Source organism: Agelaius tricolor, unplaced genomic scaffold (genome assembly GCF_023055355.1).
Source record: "Agelaius tricolor isolate 1412-34295 unplaced genomic scaffold, bAgeTri1.0.p SCAF_69, whole genome shotgun sequence".
Lineage (NCBI taxonomy): Eukaryota > Metazoa > Chordata > Aves > Passeriformes > Icteridae > Agelaius > Agelaius tricolor.
In genome coordinates, this window is record NW_027269329.1 from 1,249,078 (window position 1) to 1,276,920 (window position 27,843).

The 27,843-nt window shown below is 55.5% G+C and overlaps 3 protein-coding genes across 3 annotated transcripts; 2 read left to right on the top strand and 1 right to left on the bottom strand.

Annotated features, from left to right (window-relative positions):
- Positions 1-529: 529 nt before the first annotated feature.
- Positions 530-8,123, bottom strand: LOC139585000 (SLAM family member 5-like). Its single transcript, XM_071417379.1, has 8 exons — positions 7,752-8,123; positions 5,163-5,456; positions 4,739-5,008; positions 3,645-3,755; positions 3,256-3,300; positions 2,412-2,464; positions 1,929-2,024; positions 530-1,802 (listed from the first exon to the last, which is right to left on the bottom strand). Exons 1-8 carry the CDS (start codon positions 7,804-7,806, stop codon positions 1,749-1,751), a joined length of 978 nt encoding a protein of 325 aa, XP_071273480.1. The 5' UTR covers positions 7,807-8,123; the 3' UTR covers positions 530-1,748.
- A 5,472-nt stretch (positions 8,124-13,595) lies between these two features.
- LOC139584950 (CD48 antigen-like) lies at positions 13,596-16,884 on the top strand. Its single transcript, XM_071417312.1, has 4 exons — positions 13,596-13,906; positions 14,272-14,592; positions 15,559-15,813; positions 16,431-16,884. Exons 1-4 carry the CDS (start codon positions 13,846-13,848, stop codon positions 16,532-16,534), a joined length of 741 nt encoding a protein of 246 aa, XP_071273413.1. The 5' UTR covers positions 13,596-13,845; the 3' UTR covers positions 16,535-16,884.
- Positions 16,885-19,097: 2,213 nt separating this feature from the next.
- LOC139584948 (signaling lymphocytic activation molecule-like) lies at positions 19,098-27,341 on the top strand. Its single transcript, XM_071417309.1, has 7 exons — positions 19,098-19,414; positions 21,031-21,351; positions 22,345-22,635; positions 23,755-23,868; positions 24,660-24,748; positions 25,375-25,521; positions 25,618-27,341. The coding sequence occupies exons 1-7, from the start codon at positions 19,363-19,365 to the stop codon at positions 25,660-25,662; spliced, it is 1,059 nt and encodes a 352-aa protein (XP_071273410.1). The 5' UTR covers positions 19,098-19,362; the 3' UTR covers positions 25,663-27,341.
- Positions 27,342-27,843: the final 502 nt, after the last annotated feature.

Genomic DNA, 27,843 nt, shown 5'->3' on the forward strand with positions numbered 1-27,843 from the left:
CACAGGGTGTCAGGCTGGGTTCTGACTCTGGCACTGTTGGTTTGGTTCACTGCATTCTTTATTTCATCCTTTTATTTATTTTTTTCCTTTCCCTATCAAAGAACGGCTATTTCCTGCTCCCATATTTTTGCCTGAAATCCCCTTAATTTCACATTTACAGCAATCCAGAGGGGTGGGCAGGGTTCACATTCTCCATCCCAGGGGAGGCTCCTGCCTTCCTTAGCAGCCTCCTGTCGTTCCAAACCAACTCAGGTCCACCCCAAACCCCAGATCCCAAATCCCGAACCCTGGCCCTGCAGGGATTGGTGGGGCCGAGGTTCTCTTGGGGGCTGGGGGCTGTGAAATTTAGAACGTTCCGGAGGCGGAGAAAGGGAGCAGGTGCCGAAACCACACGAGCTCTGACAGCGGGGGGGGCATCACTTCTTGTTCTCTTTTAACTTCCTGGCGTTTATTTTTGGTGGTTTTCGGCCCTGTGAGAAGTTGAAGTTTTTGCAAGGCTCAAAATACCGCAGGAGATAGAGAGAGAAAATGAAATTACCAAAAAGCAACTTTTTATTTATACAATTAACCATTTGAAAAACAGTAATTCGCAAAGGTTCGCTGAGCTAGCTGTTTTAACAAATGGGTTTTCTGTGCAAAAAAAGACGCTGGTTTAGAGCCATCCCCGGAGGTCTCCAAAGAACCTCCAGGACGTGGGTCCAGGTTACCAGGATTGGGACTGACGGTCCTGGAGGGCTTTTCCACCCTCAGGAATTCTGGGATCCCATGGAAAAACCCTTTGAAGAGTCTCCTCCAGCCTGCCTGGGAGTCCCGGCAGCTTTGGCAGAGTTTTGGTGCTGAATTCCAGTGGGAGAGGGTGGGAAAAGGAGCCTGAATCCCACAGAGCTGCCAAAACCATGGAGAAAGTCCCCAAAATCCTCCCTGAAATCCCAAAGAGAGGGAAACTGAGGCAGCAGGGATGGGGAAGGGGAAGGGGAGATTCCAGGAGGGGGAGATCCATGAGGTCCAGCTCTGGAGCGGCATCGGGGATGTTGGAGCTGTTCTGGGGCCGCCTTGTGGGGTCCTCTCTGACCAGGGACTGGAGACCACTGGAAACCAGCTCCAGGTCCTTTAAACCAGCTCCAGGTCCTTTAAACCAGTTCCAGGTCCTTTAAACCACTTCCAGATCCTTTAAACCACTTCCAGGTCCTTTAAACCAGTTCCAGATCTTTTAAACCAGTTCCAGCTTATTCTAAATCAGTTCTGTTTCTTGTAAACCAGGTCTATACTGACTAAAATAAATATTTAAACCACTTCCAGGTTTTTTAAACCTGTTTCATGTTATTAAACCAGCTCCAGGTCTTTTAAACCAGTTCCAGGGTTTTTAAACCAGTTCCAGCTTATTCTAAATCGGTTCTATTTATTGTAAACCAGGTCTATACTGACTAAAATAAATATTTAAACCACTTCCAGGTTTTTTAAACCTGTTTCATGTTATTAAACCAGCTCCAGGTCTTTTAAACCAGTTCCAGGGTTTTTAAACCAGTTCCAGCTTATTCTAAATCAGTTCTATTTATTGTAAACCAGGTCTATACTGACTAAAATAAATCTTAAAATTACTTCCAGGTTTTTTAAACCTGTTTCATGTTCTTAAACCAGCTCCAGGTCCTTTAAACCAGTTTCATGTTCTTTAAACCAGTTTCATGTTCTTTAACCTTTTCCAGTCCTTTAAATCAGTCTCTTGTTCTTTAGACCAGTTCTGGGTCCTTCTAGACCAGCTCCAGGCCGGTCACGGTGGCATTTTCTGCTGTCCCACCACCCACCTGCAAGGACAGACGGACACAAGCTTGGTTTGGGGTCCTGGGGGCTGATCCCAGCCTCGGGGGGAGATCCAGGGTTTGGTTTAAGGCTCTGGACCCCTCTGTGCCCGTCCCCCAGCCCGGGCTCACCTGGTCTGGACGCTTGACCAGGGAATAAATGGTTGAGGGGGGTCCCCCTTCCGCTGGTTTGGCTTTGGCTCCATCAGGGACGCACTGGGGGAGAGGCTTTTAAAAGTTTCAAAATTTAAAAAAAAAAAAAAATTAAATTTTAAAAGCTGGAAAAATGATCCCAAATCCAGAAAGCCCACAAAGAGCCGCCTCTGGAGGTGTTGCCCCATCCCAAGGCCAGGTTGGACCATCCTGGGACCGTGGGAAGCGTCCCCACCCACAGAATGGGACGATTTTAAGCCCTAAAACCCGCGTTTTTCTCTGATCCCTCCAAAACCGAGATTCTGGGGCTGGGCACGGAGTTTTGGGCAAGTTCGGGTGCCCTTGGGCCACCTCCAGCTGCGGCGCTTCCCACTGGGAATTCTCAAAAGGAGCCAAGGATTGCCCAGCTGTCCCCAGGGTGTCCCCGGGGTGTCCCCGGGGTGTCCCCAAGCCCGGACTCACCTGCTGGGAAGGCCCCACCTCGGCGTACACGGTTGCGTAGTCGTTTGTGGTCCCTGCAGATGGGGGAAAAAAGCGGGAATTTGGGGATTTGGGATGCAGGGAATGCGGGAATCCCAACCTCAGGAGTCCAGGCTTGGGCAAAACCTCGACCCCGAAGCCCCTCGGGGGTGCTGGAGGTGGGAATTGCTCCTCATCCCGCCCTCCTGGAGCCGTGGGGTCGGGATGAGCTTCCAGCACCAAGGACAGGGAAAATCCGCCTTTAAATTTGGCTTGAATCCCAAATTCCCGGCTGCTTTTTTGGAGGACAAATTCCGTTTGTTTCTCCTCCATGTGGTCCCCTCATTGCTCATGGAACAGAGCGGGGAAAGGGGGGTTTAAACCCCTCAAAATCCCATTTTTGGGATAAATTTCCCATTGGAATTCCTGGGTGAGGAGGTGGGGATTGGACACAGCTTGGACTCGGGGGTCCTGGAGGGATTTTCCAACCTTGGGGATTCTGGAATTCTTGTCTGGACTGAGTTCCCAAGTGGAATTCCTGGCTTTCCCCCCCAAAATGTCTCTTATTTTATTTTACTTTTCCCCAAATTCCCTCTTTTTCTCCATGATCCCACGGCTGCGCTCCCAGCTCCCCCTTGGTGGTCTGGGATGAAGTTTTCCGGCAAAAAAAAATGGAAGGAAAATGGGATTTCGGGAATCTGGGATCATCCCCTGGGATCAGCCCTTCCCACTCCCCACCAGCTCCGATCCCAAACCACAGCACCGGGGGTGGTTCCCCTGATCCTGAATGCAATTCCCTGGATATTCCCACCAGGAAAAAGGGCAGGGAACTGCCCCAAAACCCCACCTGTGTCCGCAGGCTTCAACTGGGGCAGGCGGAATTTCTCCCAGCCTGGGGGAGATGCGACAGAATCAGAACCACAAATCCGCCCCAAATCTACCCAAATCTGCCCCAAATCCACCCCAAATCCACCCAAGATCTACCCCAAATCCGCCCCAAATCCGCCCCAAATCTGCTCCAAATCCACCCCAAATCTACCCCAAATCTGCCCCAAATCCACCCCAAATCTGCTCCAAATCCACCCCAAATTCACCCCAAATCCACCCCAAATCCACCCCAAATCCACCCCAAATCCACTCCAAATCCACCCCAAATCAGCCCCACCCTGGCTCCGTCCCCCATCCCAGGTCCCACCTCCTGCTCCCCAGGCTCCAGGGATGGTTTTCCACGCTCACCTTTGGATTTCCACAAGAGCATGAAGAAAATCAACAAAAACGCCGCAGCTAAAATCCCGGCCAAGACAAAGAACCCGCTCCTGAGCCCGACCTGGCTGCTGGAGAGGGCGCCTGGAAAAGGGAGAAGATGCAGAAGATCTCAGGGGAGGGGGATCAGCCCATCCCAAACTCAACATTCCCATCCCAATCCCCAAATCCAACCTTTCCATGGCTCTCAGGGGAGGGGGATCAGCCCATCCCAACCTCAACATTCCCATCCCAACCCAACCTCAGTGTTCCATCCCATCCCATCTCCAAATCCCGATGTTCCCATGGCTGTCAGGGGATTGGGATCAGCCCATCCCAACCTCAACATTCCCATCCCAACCCAACCTCAGTGTTCCATCCCATCCCATCTCCAAATCCCAATGTTCCCATGGCTGTCAGGGGATTGGGATCAGCCCATCCCAACCTCAACATTCCCATTCCTATCCCATCCCATCCCAACCCCAACCCTCCCGTGTTCCTCAGGGGATCGGCATCAGCCCACCCCAACCCCAACACTTCCATCCCATCCCAACCCCAAATCCCAATGTTCCCATGGCTCTCAGGGATCAGGATCAGCCCATCCCATCCCAAAATCCCAGCTTTTCCTGCTCTCAGGGGATCAGGATCAGCCCATCCCATCCCCAAATCCCAGCTTTTCCTGCTCTCAGGGATCAGCCCATCCCATCCCCAAATCCCAGCTTTTCCTGCTCTCAGGGATCAGCCCATCCCATCCCAAAATCCCAGCTTTTCCTGCTCTCAGGGATCAGGATCAGCCCAGCCCATCCCAAAATCCCAGCTTTTCCTGCTCTCAGGGATCAGGATCAGCCCAGCCCATCCCCAAATCCCAGCTTTTCCTGCTCTCAGGGATCAGGATCAGCCCAGCCCATCCCCAAATCCCAATGTTCTCATGGCTGTCAGGGATCGGGATCAGCCCAGCACATCCCCAAATCCCAGCTTTTCCTGCTCTCAGGGATCAGGATCAGCACATCCCCAAATCCCAGCTTTTCCTGCTCTCAGGGATCGGGATCAGCCCACCCCACCTTTCCCCACCTGTCCCCGGCTCTCACCTGCGCACAGCACCCCGGGGCTGGTGATGGTGACGTTCCTGCTGCTGACGGGGTTCTGGGCCGTGCACGTCAGCGGCTCCGGCTCCTCCTGGGCTGTTTCATTCACCAGCAGCACCACGGAGCTCCCGTCCCACGTGCGATCCCCCACCCTCCAGGTGTAGGAGACGTTCCCGAAGCCGGCGCCGGGCGCGGAGCAGCGCAGGGAGGAGCTGCAGCTCCCGCCCGAGCAGTTCTGGGCCTCGCAGGTCACCGTGGGCTCTGCCAGCTCCTCTGCGGGCACAGGGGGGTCACAAACCTCTCCTTTAGTGTGAAACCCCCCAAAACAGCACCAAAAGCACCCCCAAAACAGCACTGAAAGTACCCCCAAAACAGCACCAAAAGCACCCCCAAAACAGCACTGAAAGGATCCCAAAACAGCACTTACCGAACACCCGCAGGGTGAAGGTGGATCTTTTATCCCCAATGATTACAGAGTAGGTCCCGGCATCCTCCATCCTCAGCTGGGAGATGGTGAGCGCGAGGCCGTTCTCAGAAACGGCAAAACGGGTTTCGAATTTGTCTTTGAAAAATATGACTTGGCGAGGATCCTTAAATGCCACAGACACTATGGCTTCATTCCCAAAACACCAGAGTGCTGCCTTTCCATGTGCACTTTGGGTGTGGAAGGTCACGGACCCGCCCAGGACCCCGATCACCTCCTTGGGGTCACTGGCGCTCACTGGGGAGAGAAAATGGGGAGGGAACATGAGATGGGGGTGGGATGGAGGTGGGATGAAGCTGGGGTGAAGGAGTGCTGAGCATGGGCTGGAGATGGGATGAAGATGGGCTGAAGATGGGAAGAAAAGGGGAAATGAAAGTGGGATGAAAAGCTGGGGTGAAGTTGGGATCAAGTTGGGATCAAGTTGGGATGAAGTCACTGAACCCAGAGGACGAAGCGGCTGAACCCAGAGGATGAAGTCACTGAACCCAGAGGATGAAGCCCATCCGGGCTGGGGCTGTTTGGGGGCTCATGGGGGGCTCATGGAAGGGTCCCTGGGTGAGGGAAGAGCGCGAGGCCACCCCCAGGCCGAGCCCCCGCAGCCTCGTGAGCAGCCTCGCGCCAGGGAGGCTGGAGAGGAACTGAGAGGGAAAGGAGAATGAGGAGGAGCTGGAGACAGCCTGGCCCCGGGCACTGCCAGGGCTGCGTGGGGCAGCTCCACCACGGCTCCTCCAGGCTGAGCACTGCCCGTGGCCCCGGGAAGGGAACCTGGAAACCGCGGACTCGCCCCAACAGCTCCATGAACTTCTCGTGTTGGGGGCACCAGACCTGGTGGGATCTGACCGCTCCAGGTGGGATCTCAGCATTCCAGAGATGAGAACCCTCCCACGCTCCTTTGGATGCAGCCCAGGAGAAGGTCCAGGATCCCTCTGGACCCATCCCTTCCCTCCAGTGACCACAGCACGGCCTTGGCTCACCAATTCAAGGAGGAAGGAGTTGTTTTTGTTATTTTCGCAACTTCCCATTTCCAATTAACTGTGTGACCCCATTTATACTGGGAATGGAGTTCTCCTTCTCAGTTTTTCTAACAGGGAACTGATCCTGCCCCAGCCCCGAGGTCGGGCTTGGAATTTCTGCCTCCCTCAGCCTCAGGCACCCCTGGGACACGGACAGAGGAGCACATGGCAGGAAAAAGCTGCAGGTGAAGATAAACTGGCAGGAATAACAAAACCACAGGAAAATGGTTCACATGATAAACCCCCCCCCCAGAGGCTGTGGGGAAGGGCTGGGGCTGAACCTTGCCCAATTCCCTTCATTTAAGCCAAAAAACACCCCAGGATGAGACCTCCAAAAACCGGGAGGCAACGTGGAGAGGAGCAGGAGCTGAAGGCAGAGCAGGGTGTGTGGGGAACATCTGGAGCAGAGGCTGGACCAGAGGTGGACACAGAGGTGGACACAGACATGGACACAGAGATGGACACAGATATGGACACAGAGATGGATCTCATCACCTCTCTTCAGAGGGTTCCCATGGCCAGAAGAGAGTCCAGGGAGTCTTTTCCCCTGGTTGCCCCATTTTTCCCCCTGGTTGCCCCATTTTTCCCCATGGTTGCCCCATTTTTCCCCATGGTTGCCCAATCCTCCTCCTCTGGAGCCGACCCCACACGTCCCCACCCTCGTGGGGTCCCCAGATTCACCCCAAAGCCCCCATGAGCTCCTTCCCAAGGGACAAGGAGCACCGGGCACGTGTAAAGGGGAGCGAGGACGGAGCCTGGAGGTGAAAATGGAAGGGAGAAGGTTGGAGAGGGCTTGGAAAGGTTGGGAAGGTTTACTCTGAGCACCAAACTCCCAGCTCAGGGACTCCAGCAGGACAGGGAGCTCCTGGAGCTGCTCCTTGGAGGAGAATCCTGGAATTCTGGAGAGGTTTGGGTTGGGAGGGAACTTAAAATGATCCCGTTCCACCTCCCGGAACCTTCCAGCGTCCCAGCTGGCTCCATCCTGGCCTTGGTCACTCCAGGGATGGTGAATCCATGGAATAACCTCTGCCAGGAGCTCCTGGGCAGCAGCTGGCCAGAGATGGGCACCAGAGATGGACCCCAGAGATGGGGACAAAGAGATGGACATTAGAGATGGGCACAAGAGATGGACACAGAGATGGGCACCAGAGATGGGCACCAGAGATGGGCACAGAGATGGGCACAGAGATGGACATTAGAGATGGACCCCAGAGATGGACACAGAGATGGACCCCAGAGATGGGGACAAAGAGATGGACATTAGAGATGGGCACCAGAGATGGACACAGGGATGGACCCCAGAGATGGACCCCAGAGATGGGCACCAGAGACGGACCCCAGCCCTCTCCCAGCAGGTTTCCATGGCATCAGGAGCTCCACGGCAGCCCTGGATCCCAACACTGGGCACAAATCCACCCCATGGAGCTGCTCTGCTGGTCCCAACCGTCCCTCGACTCCAAAAACCCCAAAACCACCCCAAGATCTCCTTCCCAGGGGACAAGGAGCACCCGGCACTCACTGGTTTGGTGGAGGAGCACGAGGATGGCGAGATGAGGCATCCAAAACACGTCCATGGGTGTCCGGAAACGGAGCAGATTTCGAGGCTCCAGCACCCAAAACTGCGCACCATGAAGAGGAAGAGGAAGAGCGCCTGCGCGACTTTTCAGTGCTTTCTGGGAGGAAGTGGCTGTGGTGACAGTGGCACATCAAGGAGAAGCAATTCACCCTTCAAAAATGGAAACTTCAGGTGTTGACAAAACCAAAAACCGCTGAGTTTTCCATGGAAAGATAATGGTGGACCAAGAGTGTCACTGTGTCCGTGTGGGACAAATGGCTCAGGTGCCCCGTGGGACCAGCCCCGGTTCCCTCAGCCTTGGCCATAAAGGAGCCGCTCCAGTCCCCTCTGTCCCCGCCAAAAGCCACCCCCAAACATGGGACAATGACAATTTTGGGAAACATCACTTCCCCAGTCAGGATCATTCAGGGAAGGTCACGTGAAGACGGTCGTGGCGAAATTTTGGGGTGAGAGGGAAGTGAGCTGGAGCAGATTAAAAAAATGTTCTAAAAATGTTCAAAAACGTTCTTTAAAAATGGATTTAAAAATCCTAAAAAACACCCTGGCTCCTCTGCCCCAGTGAGGAACTGGGAGCTGCTGACCCAGACTGGTCTGGGGTAAAAGGGACCTTAAGGACAAGATTTTGGGGCTGGAAAGGGGATTTGGGGGCTGGAACGAGGAGGATTTAGGGGCTGGAACCGGGAGGATTTTGGGGCTGGAACGGGGAGGATTTTTGGGGCTGGAGCCGGGATTTTGGGGTTGGAAAGTGCATTTTGGGGTTGGACATTCCTCCCCAAAGCTCCCGGTCCTGCTGCTGCTGGGCTGCCCGAGCTGGGCACAGCGAAGCCATCGCGATGTCCCCAAGTGTCCCCGGCGCTCGCTGCAAAGGGAAAGCAAAACCCCCCAAAAACCCCAAAATTGCCCTGCCGGGGCCATCCAAAGGAATTCCCTCCGAGCTTTGGGGCTGCGAGCGCCGCAGCCCCGACGTGTCCTTGTCCCCTCTGCCACAGGGGCGGCCGGGGGTGCCAGCCCCCCCCGGAGGAGGAGGAGGAGGAGGAGGAAGGAGCCGGGGCAGAGGAAGTCCCCGGCGGGCGCTCGCAGCCCCGAGGGGTCCCCGCTCCGCTCCGAGATGTCCCCGCGCGGGGGTCGCCGCTGTCCCCCCGCGCTGCTGGCGCTGCTGCTGGGCCTGGCCGGGAGCCGAGGTGAGGAGGGGGCGCGGGGGGCCCGGGGCCCTGCGGGGAATTGGGGAATCGCGGGGAATTGGGGAATCGCGGGGAGCAGCCGGAGCGGCGCTGGCCAGAGGGGCCCGGGGCATGGAGAGGGGCTGCGGCTGCGGCTTTGGGGGATTCTCCTCGCTTCTCTCAGCCCCCCCTTGGCCGGCGAGAGCCGAGCTGGGCCGGGCCCTGACGCGGGGCCGGTTCCCCTTCCTGGGATGTGGAGTTTGCCTGAAAGTCGCGACTTCCCGGGCTCTGGTTCAGGACTCCCGGAATGACAAAATCGAGATGTGACCCTGGGAGGATCGCTGTGCCTGGTGCCGGAGCAAACCCCGCGGAACTGGACAGAGATCCACTGGAAATGGGAAATTAATTCAGGATCATTCCAGAAGATCCTGACAGCCCCCAGGGACGGAGATGCCTCCTATCCCAAAGGTCCTTTCCATGGGAGAGTGAAATTCCATCGGGGAAACCTCTCCCTGTGCATCTCCCCGGTTCGCAGGGATGATAACGGGCTCTACTGGGCCGAGTTTGAGAGAAGGCCAGTGTTTTCAGTCTGGTGCTTCCGAGTGTCCGTGTGGGGTGAGTGGATGGGTCCTTCTGTCCCTCTGTGTCCCCATGTCCCCCTGTCCCCTGTCCCTGTGTCCCCCTGTCCTCATGTCCCTCTGTCCCTCTGTGTCCCTGACCCCTCTGTCCCCCCCTGTCCCTCTGTGTCCCCGTGTCCCTCTGTCCCCCTGTCCCCTGTCCCCGTGTCCTCCTGTCCCCATGTCCCCCTGTCCCTCTGTCCCTGTGTCCCTGTGTCCCCCTGTCCCCTGTCCCTGTGTCCCCGTGTCCCCTCTCAGCCCCGCTGTCCCCGCAGACCCCGTCCCGCAGCCGGAGCTGAGATCCCAAATCCTGGAGCGGGAGCGGGGCTGGTGCCGCCTGGCCCTGCTCTGCTCCAGTCCCGGGAACGTCTCCTACAGCTGGGCCTGTGCCGGGGCTGGCCCGGGGCCGATCCCGGGGCCGATCCCGGGGCCGATCCCGGGGCCGATCCCGGGGAGCCCCTCCCGGCTGCTCCGGAGCCTCCCCGAGGGCGCGGAACCCCAAATCTGCCTCTGCAACGTCAGCAACCCCGCGGGGTGGAGCGCGGCCCGCGCCGCCCTCACCTGCCCAGGTGAGCTCCCCGCGGCTCCCGGGGCCGCCAGGGACACAAGCAGTGCTTTTAGTGCTGAAAAATATTAGGTAAAAATCGTTTATGGAGGTGTAAATTATATAATTTTAAATTTATTTTATTTTGTGTCTTTTATTTTGTATATTACATACGTTTTGCATGTAATATACATAATTTTTGTATGCATTCTGTGTAAAATCTATAGTTATGTACATAAAATCCATTTATATCTATAAAAGATATAAGTATATATAATAGATATTTATATAATACACTTTTATATATAATGGATAGTTATTTTTATATATAATGGATAGTTATTTTTATATATAAATATGCTTGTTTTATGTATTAAATGCATTATATATAATATATATAATATATATATATATATTATATAAACTTATTTTTATATCCCTAATCCATAATTATTTATAATTTTTTTATTCTATATAAGGCAAAAATATCAATTTAGAGACTCACGGAATCCTGGGCTGGTTTGAGTGGGAAGGGAACCACAAACGCCAGCCCAGTTCCAGGATTCTGGGATTCTTTTCCAGCCATTCCAGGGAATTCCAGCCACTGGAGGCCGCTGGTCGTGGCCGTGGCCGAGGGGCTGACCCTGCTCCTCGTGGGCTTCGGCTGCTGGTGGAGGGAGAGTTCCCGGCAAGGTTTGTCAGCAATGCCGGGGCACGATCCCAAATTTGGGGGCTCCGACGCCAAACCAGCCCTTGGAACCCCGAAATCTGGGAGTTCTGGAATCCAAAAAAAGTCCCCAAAATGCCCCAAATCCCGCCCGTTTCCTTGCAGGATGACGGGGGTCACGGGCGCTTCCCAAACCCCGCCGGCCACCAGCGCCCCCGAAACCCCGGAATTCCCATTCCCCGTGGAATTCTCCTCCTGGAAACTCCAGCGGCCACTGGGATCCATGGGATTGGAATGTCCAGAAATTCGGGGTTTTTCCCCCCAAGATTCAACCCCCAGCTGCGCCTTGGAGCGAAGATTTGGGGATGGAAAACTCCAGAAGGGATGGATTTGGGATTGGGTAGGGGTGGGAATTCTGTGGGGTTTTTAAGGGTTTGGAAATTTGGGAATTCTTTTCTTTTATTATTTTTTTTTTTTTATATTGGTGCAAATACAGCTGAGCTGCGCAATAAACTCGTTTAATTAATTAACTGGCTGATTAGAGCCTGAATTACACCTCGGGCGCAGGGAGGGCGCCGGGAATTTTTTCGGGAATTGGAATTCTGGGCTGGAATTCCGTGTGGAGAAGGAGTGGGAGAGGTGACCCCGGGATCGCGATTTTCCGTGGGATCGCGATCAAAAGGGGTGGCGCCTCCCCTCCCTCATTCCAAAAACCCTCGTGACCGCTCCCGGGCGTTAATTGGGATCATTTACCGGGCGTTAATTGGGATCATTTACCGGGAGGGAATTTAGGGAATTGCGGCATTCCCGGTTTTCCCCGGCGTCTTGGGGTGATCCCAACGCTTGCCCTGGTGGTGGAAGCCGGCGCTGACGGACGGGTGGGTGCGGGATTGGGTGGGAAAAGCTCAGGATTGATGAAAAGCGTGAAAAACCCTTTGGAAAAGGCGCTGGGAATGCCTGGGTGACATCTCGTGGAATCGTGGAAAATCCCGGTTGGAAAAGAGCATCCGAGCCACCACAAAATCCAGAATTTTCCCTGAAATCCATCCCAAAATCCCCCCCGGAGCAGCTCCAGCCCCTCCTCATCCCAAAGGACGAGCGCTGATGCCTCCGTCGGGGCGCTCGAATTCATTCTAATGACCCTCATTTGCATACCGGGGTTAATTTGCAGCCCTCCAATCGCCGTCCCCGTTCCTCCTCTCTCGCTTTTGGCGAGGCGACACCGGCGGGGACGGGGACAGCCCCGGGCCGGCCCCAAGTGGGTCAGGGCGCAGCGGGGGTGGCGGGGGTCCCTTTGTCCCCCTTTGTCCCCTTTGTCCCCCTTTGTTCCCCCTTTGTTCCGCTTTGTTCCCCCTTCGGTCGCCGCCCCCCGCCCGTGGGAAGGCGCCGAGGGCCGTTTGTCCCCAGCCGGGGGACAGCGAGGGGACAAAGAGGGGACAGCGAGGGGACAGAGAGGGGACAGCGAGGGGACAAAGGCGCCGAGTGTGGCCCGGGGAGGGGGGAGGAAGGGAGGAAGCCGGGCTGGGATTCTGGGATTCTGGGATTCTGGAATCCTGGAATCCTGGGATTCTGGGATTCAGGGATTCTGGGATTCTGAGATTCTGAGATTCTGGGATTCTGGAATCCTGGGATTCTGGGATTCTGGAATTCTGGGATTCTGAGATTCTGAGATTCTGGGATTCTGGAATCCTGGGATTCTGGGATTCTGGGATTCTGGGATTCTGAGATTCTGGGATCCTGGAATTCTGGGATTCTGGGATTCTGGAATCCTGGAATCCTGGGATTCTGGAATCCTGGGATTCCGGGATTCTGGGATCCTGGAATTCTGGGATTCTGGGATTCTGGAATTCTGAGATTCTGGGATTCTGGGATTCTGGGATCCTGGGATCCTGGGATTCTGGGATTCTGGGATTCTGGGATTCCGGCCCCTCCTCGGCGGCCCCGGGAGATCCCGCGGGGATGGTTTGGGGATGGGGGAGGATCCCGGCAGGGAGCTGGGGTCGAGCCCGCCTGGCCAGACAGGGGTCAGTCAGTGTCCATCCAGTGTCCATCCAGTGTCCATCCAGTGTCCATCCGGTGTCCATCCGGTATCCATCCCCTGTCCATCCGGTATCCATCCCGTGTCCATCCAGTGTCCATCCAGTGGTCATCCAGTGATCAGCCAGTGGTCATCCAGTGATCAGCCAGTGGAATGTCCAGGAATTCCTTGGACATCTCCAGGGATGGGGCCCAGCCTTCCCAACCCTTTTTTCCATGGAAAAATCATCCCAAATTTCCAGCCCTGGCACAGCTCGAGGCCGTTCCCTCTTGTCCTGCCCCATTCCCTGGGCTCAGATCCCAAATCCCCCTCTGGGCTCAGATCCCAAATCCCCTCCTGGCTGCCCCCAGGCCTTGGGGTCACTCTGGTCACTCACAGTGACCCTTGGGGTCGGTGTCCCACTGGTCATCAGGACAATGGGGGGGTCCTGGATGGATTTGGGGAGACTTGAGGCATTTGGGGGAGTCTAGGTATCTTTTAGGGTGATTTGAGGGGTTTGGGGAGTCTGGGTGGGTTCTGGAGGAGATTTGAGGGGTTTGGGGAGTCTGGGTGGGTTCTGGAGGAGATTTGAGGGGTTTGGGGAGTCTGGGTGGGTTTTGGAGGAGATTTGAGGGATTTTGAGGGGTCCCAGATGGTTTTAGTTGAGGATTTGATGGATTCTGGGGGGGATCTGGGTAGGTTTTGTTGAGGATTGGAAGGGCTTTGGGGTCACTGCGGTGCAGATTTGGGGGATCCACGGGGCGCTGTGTCCCTGGCAGTCTCAGGGGCTGTGTGTGACACCCTTGTGACACCCTGTCACCATGCAGAGTGTGGGTTTCGGGTCCGGAAGGGGAACAGGAAGCTCCATGACGAGATCTCCCCGTTCCCCTTCAAGCCCTGGGTTCCGGGGGGTTCCCGGGGCGTTCCAGCCCTGGGGTTCCTTGGGGAGCAGGGCGGTCCCACCTTGAGGAGGGTCCCACCCTGGGTGCAGCCGTGTCCCAACCCTCGCTGAGGTGACGCTGGTGACAGAAGATGGCGCCAGGGCAGGCGCTGAACCTCTTCTTCCTCCTCTCCCTCCTCTCCATCGCGCCAGGTACGGGGGGGGCGGATGAGGGGCTGGGCTGGGCACGTGGCTTTGGGGACTCTGGCCTGAACCCGTCCTGTCCCCACAAGGTGCCACCACCGGGTCCCTCCCCACGGGAGCCACCACGCCCTGCGGGGATGGACTGTCCCACGTGGAGTCACAAAAAACCGGAAATTTTTGGGAATTTGGGGTGGGAAAATTCAAAATGCTGGTCCTGCCCCCTCTGCATGCAAAGGGCTCCAGAAAGGGCGGAGCTGTTTGAATTTAATTTTTAATATTTATTTGCTTTTTGAACGTGTCTGGAATTCCAGGTGGGATGAGACCTGGGGAAGGATGAGCAACCCAGCTCCACTATCCCCGTTTTTTTTTGGCAGCCCAGGCACAAGAGCCCCAACGCTTGGAGGTGACCGGAGCCGTGGGCGGGGTGGCGTTTCTGAACCCCCAAGGGCCCCAAAATCCCTCAAAATACTCCCAAATCCACTGGCGCTGGCAAAACCAGCTGAGGATCGCCATCCAGAAGAGGGGGGAGCAGACCAGGTACCCCCAGAGACGCTTCGAGGGGCGCCTGGAGCTCCAGGAGGACGGAGCCCTCAGAATGAGCAACCTGAGCCTCGAGGACAGCGGCGAGTACCAGCTGTACCTGGAGGACGACACGGGCAGGGAGAGCGTCCAGAGGGTCCTGCTGAGCATCTACGGTGAGTCTGGGGACAGGGGATTGTCCCAGGGGGCGTTGGGGACATTGTGGTGGCCTGGGGATTGTCCCAGAGCCCCATGAGGACGTTATGACATCCTGGGGATGGTCCCAGAGCCCCATGGAGGCTTTGGGGACGTTGTGATGGCCTGGGCATTGTCCCAGAGCCCCATGGGGGCATTGGGGACATTGTGGTGGCCTGGGCATTGTCCCAGAGCTCCAGGAGGACGTTATGACATCCTGGGGATGGTCCCAGAGCCCCATGGGGGGATTGGGGACATTATGACATCCTGGGCATTGTCCCAGAGCTCCAGGAGGTCCAGCTGAAGGTCTACGATGAGTCTGGGGACAGGGAATTGTCCCAGAGCTCCATGGGTGGGCTGGGGACATGAGACATCCTGGTTGTCCAAGAACCTCACGGGGACATTGTCCCAGAGCCCCATGAGGACGTTACGACATCCTGGGGATGGTCCCAGAGCCCCATGGGGTCATTGGGGACGTTGTGGTGTCCTGGGGATTGTCCCAGAGCTCCAGGAGGGGCATTGGGGACGTTGTGGTGTCCTGAGGATGGTCCCAGAGCCCCATGAGGACGTTATGACATCCTGGGGATGGTCCCAGAGCCCCATGGGGGCATTGGGGATGTTGTGGTGTCCTGGGGATTGTCCCAGAGCCCCATGAGGACGTTATGACATCCTGGGGATGGTCCCAGAGCCCTGTGGGGTCAGTGGGGACGTTATGACATCCTGGGGATTGTCCCCGAGCCCCATGGGGGTTTGGGGACATTGTGGTGTCCTGGGGATTGTCCCAGAGACCTCATGGGGGCATCGTGACATCCTGGACACCGTCTCAGAGCTCCGGGGGGACTTTGTGACTTTCTGGTTGTCCAAAACCCTCATGGGGGCATCGTGACATCCTGGACACCGTCCCAGAGCTCTGGGGGAACTTTGTGCCACCCTGGCCTCTCCTGCAGACCTGGTCCCGAAGCCGCGCGTGACGGCCACCACCAACGGTGACCCCCAGGTGTGCAACACCACCCTGAGCTGCTCCGTGGCCCTCCAAGGGGTCACCTACGAGTGGATCGCACCCCAGAAGCCCCTGGTGAAGGAGGGCCCCGTCCTGGAGGTCTCCATCAACCCCGCGGTGGGAACCTACGTGTGCAAGGTCAGCAACCCCGTGTCCTCCAGCACCACCTCGCTGACCTTCCGGCGGCCCTGCACCTGGACAGGTACGGCCAGGGCGGGCCTGGGCTTTGGGGTGTCCCCTGAGGGGTCTGGGGGGGATCTTTGGGGGGACTTTCAGAGCGGTCCCGTAGCATTGTTGGGGTTGGGAAGGAGCTCCGAGGTCGTCGGTCCAATGTGGGACTGACCCCTCCTGACCACCCGGGGGGATCTCCAGGGGTTCCTCGGGCACCTCCAGGGATGGACACCCCAAACCTCCCTGAGCCCCTTCCAAGGCCTTTTCCCCATTTCCAGGAGGAATTCTCCCAAATTTCCCTCCCCTGGCACAGCTCGAGGCCGTTCCTTTGTCCTGGTTTTGGATTCCACCCCAAAATTGACCCCACTGTGGTGTTGGAAGATCCCTGAACCCCAAAACTGAGCCCAGAGGGGCTCTGGAGGTCCCTGAACTCCAAAAATGACCCCATGGTGTATTGGGGGGTCCCTGAACCCCAAAAATCAGTCTGGGAGGGCTCAGGGGGTCCCTGCGCCCCCTTAATGATCCCTGGGAGCAGATCCCAATCCCAAAGTGGGTCCGGGGGGTGGGGGATCCCTTTTCCCTCCTCCCATGGGTTTGGGGGGGGGGGGGATTTGGGGACCATCCTGGAGCTCCTGGATCTGCCTCCAGATGAATCCTCCTCATCCTCCTCACCCGCGGCCTGCGCCACGCCCAGCGCCCTGCTGGCCCTGGGACACCTCGTCCTCCTCTTCCTCCTGCTCACCGTGGCTTGAGGAGCGCGCGGGTGGCGCCTGCGGTCACGTCCTCACCTTCCACCGCCACGGGACCAAGATCCAGACGGGGATCCCGAAATCCTCCGGGCGCGGGAAAACCGCGGGCGCGCGAGGGAACGGAGTCACCGGGACGGTTCAGTTTGGGGTCGCTCATCTGGAAATCCTCCTCCCCCTCATCCCAAAACCTGTGGGGAGGCCCAATCCGAGCCCTTCCCGGGCTTCCCTGGAATTCTGGGGGATCATTTTCTTGTTGTCATGGCATTTGGTACTTTCTGGGAGGGAGGGTTTGGGGTTGGTTTTGGATTTCCCAAATGCTTCATTGCACATTAAATTCTATGTCCTGGACACCACATCTTTGGGATTTTTCTAGGTTTTTGTCTGGGTTGGAAAATCGGGGTTTTGGGGGGATTTTTTTTGGCTTTTCTTGGCCATTTCCAGGTTGAAAATTTTCCTTTTGGGACCTGGGGGTTGAACTGGTGGAGAAATCCATGGAGAAATCCAGCCTGGCCATGGGAATTCCAGGTGGGATTTGTGCCTCTAAAATCCCACATCTTTGGGATTTTTCTGGACTTTTGTCTGGGCTGGGACATCCCACGGCTCAGGGATCGGGGGGTGATGGAAGAAGCTTGGAGATGTTTCCCCCCCAGCCCCATTTTTGGGGACAAAATCCCGTCCTCTGTCCCCCAGAGGAGGATCTGGCACCGGAGGGTGGGACACGGATCCAGCGGGGTGGGAAGAAATCTCGGGAATGACTGAGATGATCCCTCAGCCTCCAAAAAAAACAAAAACCCTGGGAAAGTTTGGGACACTTCCAGCTCCACCAACCCAGCCCAGAAAAGGGGAAAATCCGGGGTTTCACCTCCATAAATCCCAAAAAGTTCCGCTTCGGGCAAAGATTCCCAAAGATTCCTTGGAATCATCCAAGGGTCAACGGGGAACTCCTTGGAAAATTCCGAGCGATTCCAGCCCCACCTGAGGAGCAGCTCGGGACAATTCCTGCTCCTTGGGTGATGATTTTAACACCAAAGTTGATTTTTCCAGTGATTTTAACCCCTTGGAAATATTTTTCTGGGGTTCCGTTCCCTTGTGGAGATTTCGAGCTTTTATTCCACTAATAAAATCCAGCATATCCAAAAAAAAACCCTCTGGAAATTAATAATCATTGATCCTGCTGCTGAGTTTCCAGCCAGAAAATTCCAGGATGAGCTGATGGGAAGGAGAAGAAAGGATTTGGGATCATTGTTTCCACTTAAAAGAGGTTTTTCCCGCCATTTTTAGTTCCTTGTTCCCAAAAATGCTTCCCGAAAGGAATTTTCCTCTGGATGATTTCACTTCATTAATTTTTCCCTGCCCGATGCCAGCCAAGCCCAGAGGGGGAAAATTGGATTTTTTGGGGGGATTTTTTTGGCTTTTCTTGGCCATTTCCAGGTTGAAAATTTTCCTTTTGGGACCTGGGGGTTGAACTGGTGGAGAAATCCATGGAGAAATCCAGCCTGGCCGTGGGAATTCCAGGTGGGATTTGTGCCTCTAAAAACACCCCAAAACACCCCGAAATACCCTCAAAAACCCCAAAATAGCCCCAAACACCCCATAACCAATGACTTTGACACCCCAAAATCCTTCCAAGCTCCCATTCCAGAAGTTTCCAGGAGAACCACCGCTGTTTTTCCTGGATTAATTCATCCTGCGATTCCCCATCTGTATTTTTTCTGTAAAAGTCTGATTTTTGAGAAATGGTGGCTCTGGGGTTTTACCTATCAGGTGCTTTCTGAGCAAGGAAGGAGGAGGAGCCTCCCAGGAGGTTCCGGGTGGGTTTTTCTGGGTGGTTTTGGGGTTTTTTTTGTCATTCAAAAATCATTTCCCGGCAGCAAAACCTCGGGGGAAACTCTGAGCTGGGCTTCCCTGGGAAGCAGCGGGACGTGACCCAGTCCTGGGATTGGATTTGGGTTAAAATCCTGGGATTTTCATCCCTGGAGGTGTCCGTGGAACAGCAAGGTGGGAGCTGGTGGCATCTTGGATTGCTGGATCCTGGAGCTCTTCTCCAGCCTCAGGGATCCTGGAATTCCCTCTCCATCCACACCCTGAAAATCGGGACAAGCGGTGACATTTGGAGAAAGAAAAAGGCAAAAACCTCGGATTTCAAAGCTGTTCCACCAAAACCAGTGGAGATTTTCCAGCAGCAGATCCATGACTGGGTTTTTTCCGGCCTTTCCCATCCATTCCACCAGGAAGGACCATCCCCATCCCCAGCTGACCCCAAATCCACCCAAATTCACCCGGAACGAGGATTTGGCTTCTCCCAGGTGAGTTTCTGGGGCTCTCCCGTCCTTCTCCTCCTTCTGTGGCTCCCATGGAGCTCCAAGCTGGGATTTTCCTGGGAAATTTGGGGATTTCTCACCTTTCTGGGCGGTCCCACCCCTGGGGGGATGGAGCAGATTTTGGGATGCTCCGAGGAATCGCCCACATCCCTCAGTGGGATCGCTTTGAAACTTCCCCCTCTCCAGAGCTGGAAAAATCCATTAAATTCCTCCAAAACCGGATTTTTCCTCCTTTTTTTCAGAGCAGCCTGAGGACCCCTCAGCAGGATGATGGAATTCTGGTGGAAAAACCAAACCCATTTTCTGCTTTCTTCTGCTTTTTTCCTATTTCATCTCTGGGGCACGGGAGCATAACCCCACGCTTTGAATAATTTCCGAGCAAAGGGGATAAAAGGCAAAGTTTTGACTCAATCAGCCTCACAGAACAGGAAATGAGAGGCCTGGGGCTGAAGTTCTTCCTGTCAGCACCTGCTCCGAGCCCCGGAGCAGCGGAGGCTCCGTGATCCCGGGATGGGCTCCGGGGCCTGGCTCCGGCTGCTCCTCACCCTCGCAGCTCTTGGGGGTACGTGGGGTTTGCTCACAGATTTTTTGGGGGGGGTTTTGGGTGGCTTTTTCTGGATTTTGGGGGTGTTTTTTGGGGTGGATCTGAAGGGGTTTGGGGCTTTGGGGTGGAGGTGGTCCGGGTGGGATGTGAGGAGCGTCCCCAAAAGTCTCCCAAAGGGAGGAGGGGATTCGAATGTGGTGGACAAAAATCAGCTGGAAAAGTGAAGGATTTGGGTGAATTTCAACGGGGTTCTGAGAGCCCTGAGGGATTATTTCAGTGCCAGAGGGAGCTGGGGTGTTCCAGAGGAAGATTCCCGGAGGATTGGCTCAGATCTCTGGGCTGGGAGATTCCCAAGGAATAAAATCATGGAATGGTTTGGGCTGGAAGGACCTTGAGGATCGCCGGCTCCCAACCCTTCGCCATGGGACAACTTCCATGAAAATGGGGCCGATCCCTGGTTTTGGGGGGTCTGGAGAGCCAAAATTGCCTCCGGACTTCCAGCTGAAATTCCAGGTTCCACTAGCAGGAGGCCGTTTCCCTTTTCCTCCCTTTTTTCTCCCTTTTTTCTTCCTTTTTTCTTCCTTTTTTTCTTCCTTTTTTCTTCCTTTTTTTCTTCCTTTTTTCTTCCTTTTTTTCTTCCTTTTTTCTTCCTTTTTTCTTCCTTTTTTCTTTCTTTCCTTTTTTCTCTCCTTTTTGGGCCAAAACCCATGGAAAAAAGGCTTTGGGAAAAGTGAGGGTGGCGCAATGGGGGCCCTTCTCTGCTTTTGGGAGCTCCAGATTTGGCTCCTCCTCTTCCTCCTCCTCCTCCTCTCACAATTTCCTACAAAAACAAAATTTGTTTACCCAGAAATGAGGGAAAATCTGAGTAGAGGAAAATCTAAATCGAGGAAATTCTGAATCATTGGCTTGGAATAAAAAACAACAAAGGGGTTTGGGGGGAAGAATTCTCCCACAGGAGTCCCGGGCTGTGGGAGATGAAACCCCTCAAATTTTTTCTCAAAAAAAACCCAACCTGGGACCACCTCAGCCAGAAGGAAATGTGGGATTTGTACCCGAGCCCGCTCCCAGGCGGCTGCAATTCCCAAAATTCCAGGATGGTTGAAGTTGGGAAAGAGATTCCTTTGGATTTGGGGTCTCTCCTTTGGATTTAGGGTCTCACCTTTAGATTTAGGGTCTCTCCTTTGATTTGGGGTCTCACCTTTGATTTGGGGTCTCTCCTTTGGATTTGGGGTCTCACCTTTGGATTTGGGGTCTCTCCTTTGGATTTGGGGTCTTTCCCTTTGGATTTGGGGTCTTTCCCTTTGATTTGGGGTCTTTCCCTTGGATTTGGGGTCTTTCCCTTTGATTTGGGGTCTTTCCCTTTGATTTGGGGTCTCACCTTTGGATTTGGAGTCTTTCCCTTTGATTTGGGGTCTCTCCTTTGGATTTAGGGTCTCTCCTTTGGATTTGGGGTCTTTCCCTTTGGATTTGAGGTCTCTCCCTTGGACCTGGAGGTTTCCCCCGTGGATCTGGGTTCCTGTGGCTCACCAGGCTGGATCCAGAGCCACCCCTGACCCGATCCCAGAGGATTCCTCCAGGACTGGGATGAGGACGATCCCCGGGAGCCTCAACCCTTCTCCCTCCCCTCTTCCCAGGGATCGGCGCCAGGGAAACGCAGCTGGGGGTTCTGGGGGAGGCGACGCAGCTGCGGGTGCCCCGCGAGCTGCAGACCCGCACCGAGAAATTCGGGGAAGCCTCCTGGAAAAAGATCACCGGGAAGCCGCTCAAGAAGAAACTCCTGCTGAGGGTTTCGGGCGGGAGCCCCATGGAGTTCGAGCCGGGGCGGCTGCGCTTCCACAGGCAGAACTTTTCCCTGGAAATCCTCAACACCAGCCGGGACGACGGGCGGCTCTACGAGTACAGCGTCTACACGGGCTCGGAGGAGGAGGTCTGGCAGATCCAGCTGGAAGTGCTTGGTAAAAAAATCCCCTGGGAATCGCCGGGATGGTGATCCCAGCTTTTTCCTGGGTGTTCCAGACTTTTCCTGCATGTTCCAGGCCTTTTCCTGAGTGTTCCAGGCCTTTCCTGCATGTTCCAGGCCTTTTCTGGATGTTCCAGGCCTTTCCTGCATGTTCCAGGCCTTTTCCTGCATGTTCCAGGCCTTTCCTGCATGTTCCAGGCCTTTTCCTGCATGTTCCAGGCCTTTCCTGAGTGTTCCAGGCCTTTCCTGCATGTTCCAGGCCTTTTCCTGCCTGTTCCAGGCCTTTCTTGCATGTTCCAGGCCTTTCCTGCATGTCCAGGCCTTTTCCTGAGTGTTCCAGGCCTTTCCTGCATGTTCCAGGCCTTTCCTGCATGTTCCAGGACTTTTCTGGATGTTCCAGGCCTTTCCTTCATGTTCCAGGCCTTTCCTGTATGTTCCAGGCCTTTTCCTTAGTGTTCCAGGCCTTTCCTGGATGTTCCAGACCTTTCCTGGATGCTTCAGGCCTTTCCTGCATGTTCCAGGCCTTTCCTGAGTGTTCCAGGCCTTTTCCTGAGTGTTCCAGGCCTTTCCTGGATGTTCCAGACCTTTCCTGAGTGTTCCAGGCCTTTTCCTGAGTGTTCCAGGCCTTTCCTGGATGTTCCAGACCTTTCCTGGATGCTTTGGGCCTTTTCTGGATGATTCTGGCATTTTGGGAGCAGGTCTGGGTGGTGATCAAGGGGGTGGGAAACACTCACTTGAATGTCCAAAATATCCTGGAATTTCCATTTCTCCTTTTTCCAGAGCTGGAGCTCAATCCCAGCTTTTTTGCCGGCTTTTTTTGTTGGACATTCCCAGCCTTTTCCTGGAATTTCCTGCTGTTTTCCTGGATGTTCCTGGTTGTTTTTCCTGGGTGTTCTCAGCCTTTTGGGAGCAGGTCTGGGAAAGAAAGAAAGGAGGTGGAAACCAGCGCCCTCCAATTGCAAATCCCGGCATTCTCGTCTCTCCCCAGAGCGCGTGGCCGATCCCAGCATCCGGATCCTGGCCCGGGAATTGTCCAACGGGAGCTGCTGGCTGGAGCTGAGCTGCTCCTCGGAGCGGGGGGACGAGGTTTCCTACAGCTGGGACAGCCGGGACAGCCGGGACAACGGCACCGGGGGGCTCTGCCGGGCCAACGGCAGCGTCCTGGCGCTCTCGTTCCCGCTGCGGAGCGCGGCCTTCGGCTGCGTCTGCACCGCCCAGAACCGCGTCAGCCGCGGCCGCGCCGCCTTCGACGCCGCCCAGTGCGGATCCCAGCACAGGGGTAGGTCCCGGGATCCCGGAATCCAGGAATCCTGGAACCCCAGAATCATGGAATCCCGGAAGCCTGGAATTCCGGAACGCCAGAATCCCAGAATCGTGGAACCCCAGAATCCCGGAATCCCGGAATTCTGGAATCCCAGAATCTTGGAACGCTAGAATCCTGGGATTCTTCTGGAACCCTGGGATCCCGGAATCCCTGATTCCTGGAATTCCAGGATCATGGAATCCCAGAAGCCCGGAATTCCAGAACCCCAGAATCCCAGAACCATGGAGTCCTAGAATCCTCAGAACCCTGTAATCCTGGAATTCTGGAATCCCAGAATCATAGAACCCCGGAATCCTGGAATTCCAGAACCCCAGTACCCCAGAACCCCAGAATCCTGGAACCCCAGAATCCCAGAATCCCGGAATTCTGGAATCCTGGAATCCCGGAATCCCAGAATCCCAGAATTCCAGAATCATAGAACCCCAGAATCCTGGAATTCCAGAACCCCAGCACCCCAGAACCCCAGAATCCTGGAACCCCAGAATTCCAGAACCTCAGAATCCCAGGGTTCTGGGGTGGGAAGGAAGCTCTGGAGGTGTCCAGATGGTGGGAACCTGGTGGATTTGGGCAGAAATTTGCGATATTTGTGGGGGAATTTGAGAGATTTCTATGGATATTTGAGATATTCCCATGGATTAATGGGATCCCCCTTTAGACAGGAGATTTTTACGGATATTGGAGATATTTCTATGAACATTCAAGATGTTTCTGTCCCTCAAGCCCCCTTAAAGCCACCAGGGAGATTTTAGGGTTTTTTTCTGATCCCACATCCAGCCCCCAGAGGGTTTTTAGCTCAAATAAGGCAAATAAAGAGAGCTCAGAGCCATTTCCTGCCCTTTGCTTCCTGTTCAAGTCAACCCCAAATCAGGTGACAGAGGTGACAAAATCAGCCTCCGAATCCGGTGACAAAGTGACAAAATTCAGACCCAAAATTAGGGTACAGTGGTGAGAAAAGTCCACCCCAAAGTCAGGGGAGAAAGTGACAAAAATCAGCGCCCAAATCAGGTGACAGAGGAGACAAAGGGCTCTGGGTGACCTGGGGCCACCTCCCCTGAGTGTCCCCTCCTGTCCCAGATGTCCGTGGGGTGAGGACAGAGCTCCTGGTCCCTCTGGTGGTGCCCAGTGCCATCATCATCATCCTCGCCATCGTGGTCATTGTCACCTGCAGGGCCACCCGCTCGGCCAAATGTGAGTTTGGGGGGTCCTGGACCGGGTGGGGACCCCCAAAATTCCTGAGGCTGGGAAAGAATTCCGAGGTCATCGAGCCCAGGCTGTGACCAGTCCCCATGCGGCCACCTGAGGGACAGGAGATGGGACTGGGATCGCTGGGATCGCTGGGATTGCTAGGATCACTGGGATCACTGGGATCACTGGGATCGCTGGGATCGCTGGGATCACTGGAATCACTGGGATCACTGGGATCACTGGGATCATTGGGATTGCTGGGATCACTGGGATCGCTGGGATCACTGGAATCACTGGGATCACTGGGATCACTGGGATCACTGGGATCGCTGGGATCGCTGGGATCACTGGGATCTCTGGGATTGCTGGGATCGCTGGGATCACTGGGATCCTCTCCCAGCTCAGCCCCGAGGGACCCAGGACGAGCTCCTGGCAGAGAAAATCTTGGAAGGAGAATTCCTGAGGGAGCTGGGGGCACTCAGCCTGGAGAAAAGGGGGATCCAGGGGGGATTTGGGATCAGCCAGGGGGGATTTGGGATCTGATCCCAGGGATTGGGGCAGGACAAGAGGGAATGGCCTCGAGCTGTGCCAGGGCTGGAAATTTGGGAAAATTCCTCCTGGAAAAGGGAAAAGGGCTTGGAAGGGGCTCAGGGAGCTTCGGAGTGTCCGAGGAACTCCTGGAGATTCCTTGGGATGACCAAGGGGGAGCCGGACACCGTTCGCACTCCGAGACCTTGGGATTCTTTTCCAACCTGGCTGATCCCGGGATTGTGTGACCCCTCCCCACCCCACAGGTGGCCCAGACCCCTCCCAGGTCACCCCGGACCCCGCCCAGGTCACCCCGGCCAGCGCCACCATCTACGCCCAGGTGCAGCGGGTGCAGGTGAGGGGGAAATGGGGAAAAAAATGGGGAAAATGGGGGAAAAATAGGGGGAAATGGGGAAAAGGGGGGGAAATGGGGAAAAAGGGGGAAAAATGGGGGGAAATGGGGAAAAGGGGGGGAAAAAGGGGAAAAGGGGGGAAAAATGGGGAAAAAATGGGGGGAAATGGGGAAAAAGGGGAAAAAGGGGGGAAATGGGGGAAAAGGGGGAAATGGGGGAAAAGGGGGAAAAAGGGGAGAGAAAGTATGGGGGAAAGGGCAAAGAAAAGGGGAAAAAAGGGGAAAAAGGGAGGAAAATATAAAAAAGGAAGGAAGGGCAAAAAGGGGATTGAGGAAGGAAAAGGGGGAGAAAGGGGGAAAAGGGGGGAAAAGGAAAGGGCGTCATTGGGGAGGGGTCATCCATCCCTGCTGCCCAGCCCAGCGGGAATTTGGGAATCTCGGGGACAAAGCCGAGTGACGCAATTTGCCGAGTGCCCCGCGTCCCACCGTGGCTTTGGGGACAAACTCCGGGATTTTCCCCCTTTCCGAGCCCCGCTGGGCACAGCCCCGGCAGGCAAAGGCGGCGGCAGGGCCGAGGCGGCCCCGTGGGGACCCGGGGGTCGCTGCCCACCCTTTGTCCCCTCCCTCAGAGGCCCAAAGGGGCCGCCACCAGCGCCGCCCCCCCGTCCTGCACCACCATCTACGCCGCGGCCACCGGGCCGCCCCCGGCCCCCGACGGAGCCCCCCGGTCCCCAGCCCGGTCCCCAACCCTGCGGGGACGCTCCCCTCTGTCCCAGGTAAGGGGGACTGTCCCCAACGCCCCCCCCCGCGGGGCACCCCCGGCCCAGCCACCTCGCCGACCCCTTTGTGTCCCCGCTTTTGTCCCCTCCAAGGAGCCCACGACGGTTTATGCCAGCGTGACCCTTCCCGTGGTCTGAGCCTCCACGGGATCCCTTCCTGGCTGGAATCGCTGCTGGTCCTGGGGGAATCCTTTGGGGATCTCGGGGGAATCCTTTGGGGATCCCTGAGCAACCCCAGAGCCTCCACAGGATCCGTTCCTTGCTGGAATCGCCACTGATCCTGGGGGAATCCTTTGGGGATCCCTGAGCACCCCCAGAGCCTCCACGGGATCTGTTCCCATCTGGAATCGCCGCTGATCCTGGGGGATACTTTAAGAATCTTGGGGGAATCCTTTGGGGATCCCTGAGCAGCACCAGAGCCTCCCTGGGATCTGTTCCTGACTGGAATTGCCACTGATCCTGGGGGATCCTTTAAGAATCCTGGGGAATCCTTCGGGGATCCCTGAACAACTCCAGAGCCTCTCTGGGATCCGTTCCTGACTGGAATCGCTGCTGATCCTGGGGGAATCCTTTGGGGATCCTGGGGGATCCTTTGGGAATCCCTGAGCAACCCCAGAGCCTCCACGGGATCCGTTCCTTGCTGGAATCGCCGCTGATCCTGGGGGATACTTTAAGAATCCTGGGGGAATCCTTCAGGGATCCTGGGGAATCCTTTGGGGATCCCTGAGCACCCCCAGAGCCTCCCTGGGATCCGTTCCTTGCTGGAATCGCCACTGATCCTGGGGGAATCCTTTGGGATCCTGGGGAATCCTTTGGGGATCCCTGAGCAGCCCCAGAGCCTCCACGGGATCTGTTCCTGACTGGAATCACCATTGATCCTGGGGGATCCTTTGAGAATCCTGGGGGAATCCTTCGGGGATCCCTGACCAGCTCCAGAGTCTCCCTGGGATCCGTTCCATGCTGGAATCGCCGCTGATCCTGGGGGATACTTTAAGAATCCTGGGGGGATCCTTTGGGGATCCCTGAGCAACCCCAGAGCCTCCCTGGGATCTGTTCCCATCTGGAATCGCCGCTGATCCCGGGGGATCCTTTGGGAATCTCAGGGGAATCCTTTGGGGATCCCGGGGGATCCTTTGGGGATCCCTGAGCACCCCCAGAGCAATCAGAGGGAGCTCTCCGCGGCGAGCGGCGTGTCCGGCATGGCCGGAGCGGCGTGGGGCGGTCAAACGAGGGCCGGACGCGGGCAAGGAGTCTCCACGTGCTGCTCTGCAGTGCCTGGAGTTTGTACTTTTCTCTCACTTGAGGGAGGATGAAAGCACGGAAAGGGCTCGTGTCTGGCCCGGATGGTCACCGACGGCTCCTCTGGTTGAGGTGAATCCCAAACGTGGCAGAATCTTGTCCAGCCCCAGCCCAGCCCGCTGTGAAAAACGCCAGCCGGTTGTTTGCAGCGTTGTAAAAGTTTAATAGTAATAAAATGGTTATAAAAAGAGTAATACGATTGGAGTGATAATAATTTGGACAATTTGGATTAGGACAATATGAGACAATAAAAACAAAGAGTTAGGGACAGTCCAGGTACCTCTTTCTGGGCAAAATAAGCCCAAAAAAAGGACACAGATTAACAGAGGATTAACCCTTAAAAGCAATGGCCTGTTGCATATTCATACACCTCACGCATGATGCATAAATTCCATTCAAACACAGGATTCTGTCTGGTCACTGCCAATTTCTACCTCCGAATCCTGACAGCGCCTTCGAGGTGGGAAGAAGTTCATTTCTCCTGATAAGGGAGCAATAAATTCTTGTTCTCTGAAAGATTCAGGTGTCCTGTGGCTGCTATCTCACTGCGAGTCCTTTCTTTAAAAAAAGAATCCTACACAGCATCGTTTCTATTTTAACAATTTTTTATAACCTAAAACTACATTTAACACACTACTTAAGAGAATGAATACAGCATCACTTTCTAACACAACACATATAATATTCATTTTAATATTTGCGAAAAGCCAACCATACAATACGTGCATTTTTCAGGCCCGGGCTGGTGGCAGGGCAGGGTTTGGGAGCAGCCAGGTGTCAGAAACCACGGCCCCGTGGCAATGCCCTCCCTGCCTGGTGCCTGATGGCGGTGGGAGGTTTATGGTGGTTTCTTGTCTAGGTGGCCTCTGTTCTCCCTGTGCGAAACACGCCCACTCCCCGCTGAAAGTTTAAGTTTAATAAAGGAAAATAGAGACAGGGACCACAGAGCAAAGGCTGTTATGGCATCAGCCAAGGGCACTGTTATCCTCCGGGATACCCTGCAAACACCTTTTGATTACA

Bases quoted from the DNA above. Each gene is read 5' to 3' on its own strand.
- LOC139585000 (XM_071417379.1), bottom strand. From the start codon at position 7,806: ATGGACGTGTTTTGGATGCCTCATCTCGCCATCCTCGTGCTCCTCCAC. The intron at 5,009-5,162 runs GTAAGTGCTGTT...CTGTGCCCGCAG, and splicing joins CTTCACCCTGCGGGTGTTCG to AGGAGCTGGCAGAGCCCACG. The intron at 3,756-4,738 runs GTGAGAGCCGGG...TCCCTTTTCCAG, and splicing joins CCCCGGGGTGCTGTGCGCAG to GCGCCCTCTCCAGCAGCCAG.
- LOC139584950 (XM_071417312.1), top strand. From the start codon at position 13,846: ATGGCGCCAGGGCAGGCGCTGAACCTCTTCTTCCTCCTCTCCCTCCTC. The intron at 13,907-14,271 runs GTACGGGGGGGG...TTTTTTTGGCAG, and splicing joins CCTCCTCTCCATCGCGCCAG to CCCAGGCACAAGAGCCCCAA. The intron at 15,814-16,430 runs GTACGGCCAGGG...ATCTGCCTCCAG, and splicing joins GCGGCCCTGCACCTGGACAG to ATGAATCCTCCTCATCCTCC.
- LOC139584948 (XM_071417309.1), top strand. From the start codon at position 19,363: ATGGGCTCCGGGGCCTGGCTCCGGCTGCTCCTCACCCTCGCAGCTCTT. The intron at 19,415-21,030 runs GTACGTGGGGTT...CCCTCTTCCCAG, and splicing joins CACCCTCGCAGCTCTTGGGG to GGATCGGCGCCAGGGAAACG. The intron at 22,636-23,754 runs GTAGGTCCCGGG...CTCCTGTCCCAG, and splicing joins GTGCGGATCCCAGCACAGGG to ATGTCCGTGGGGTGAGGACA.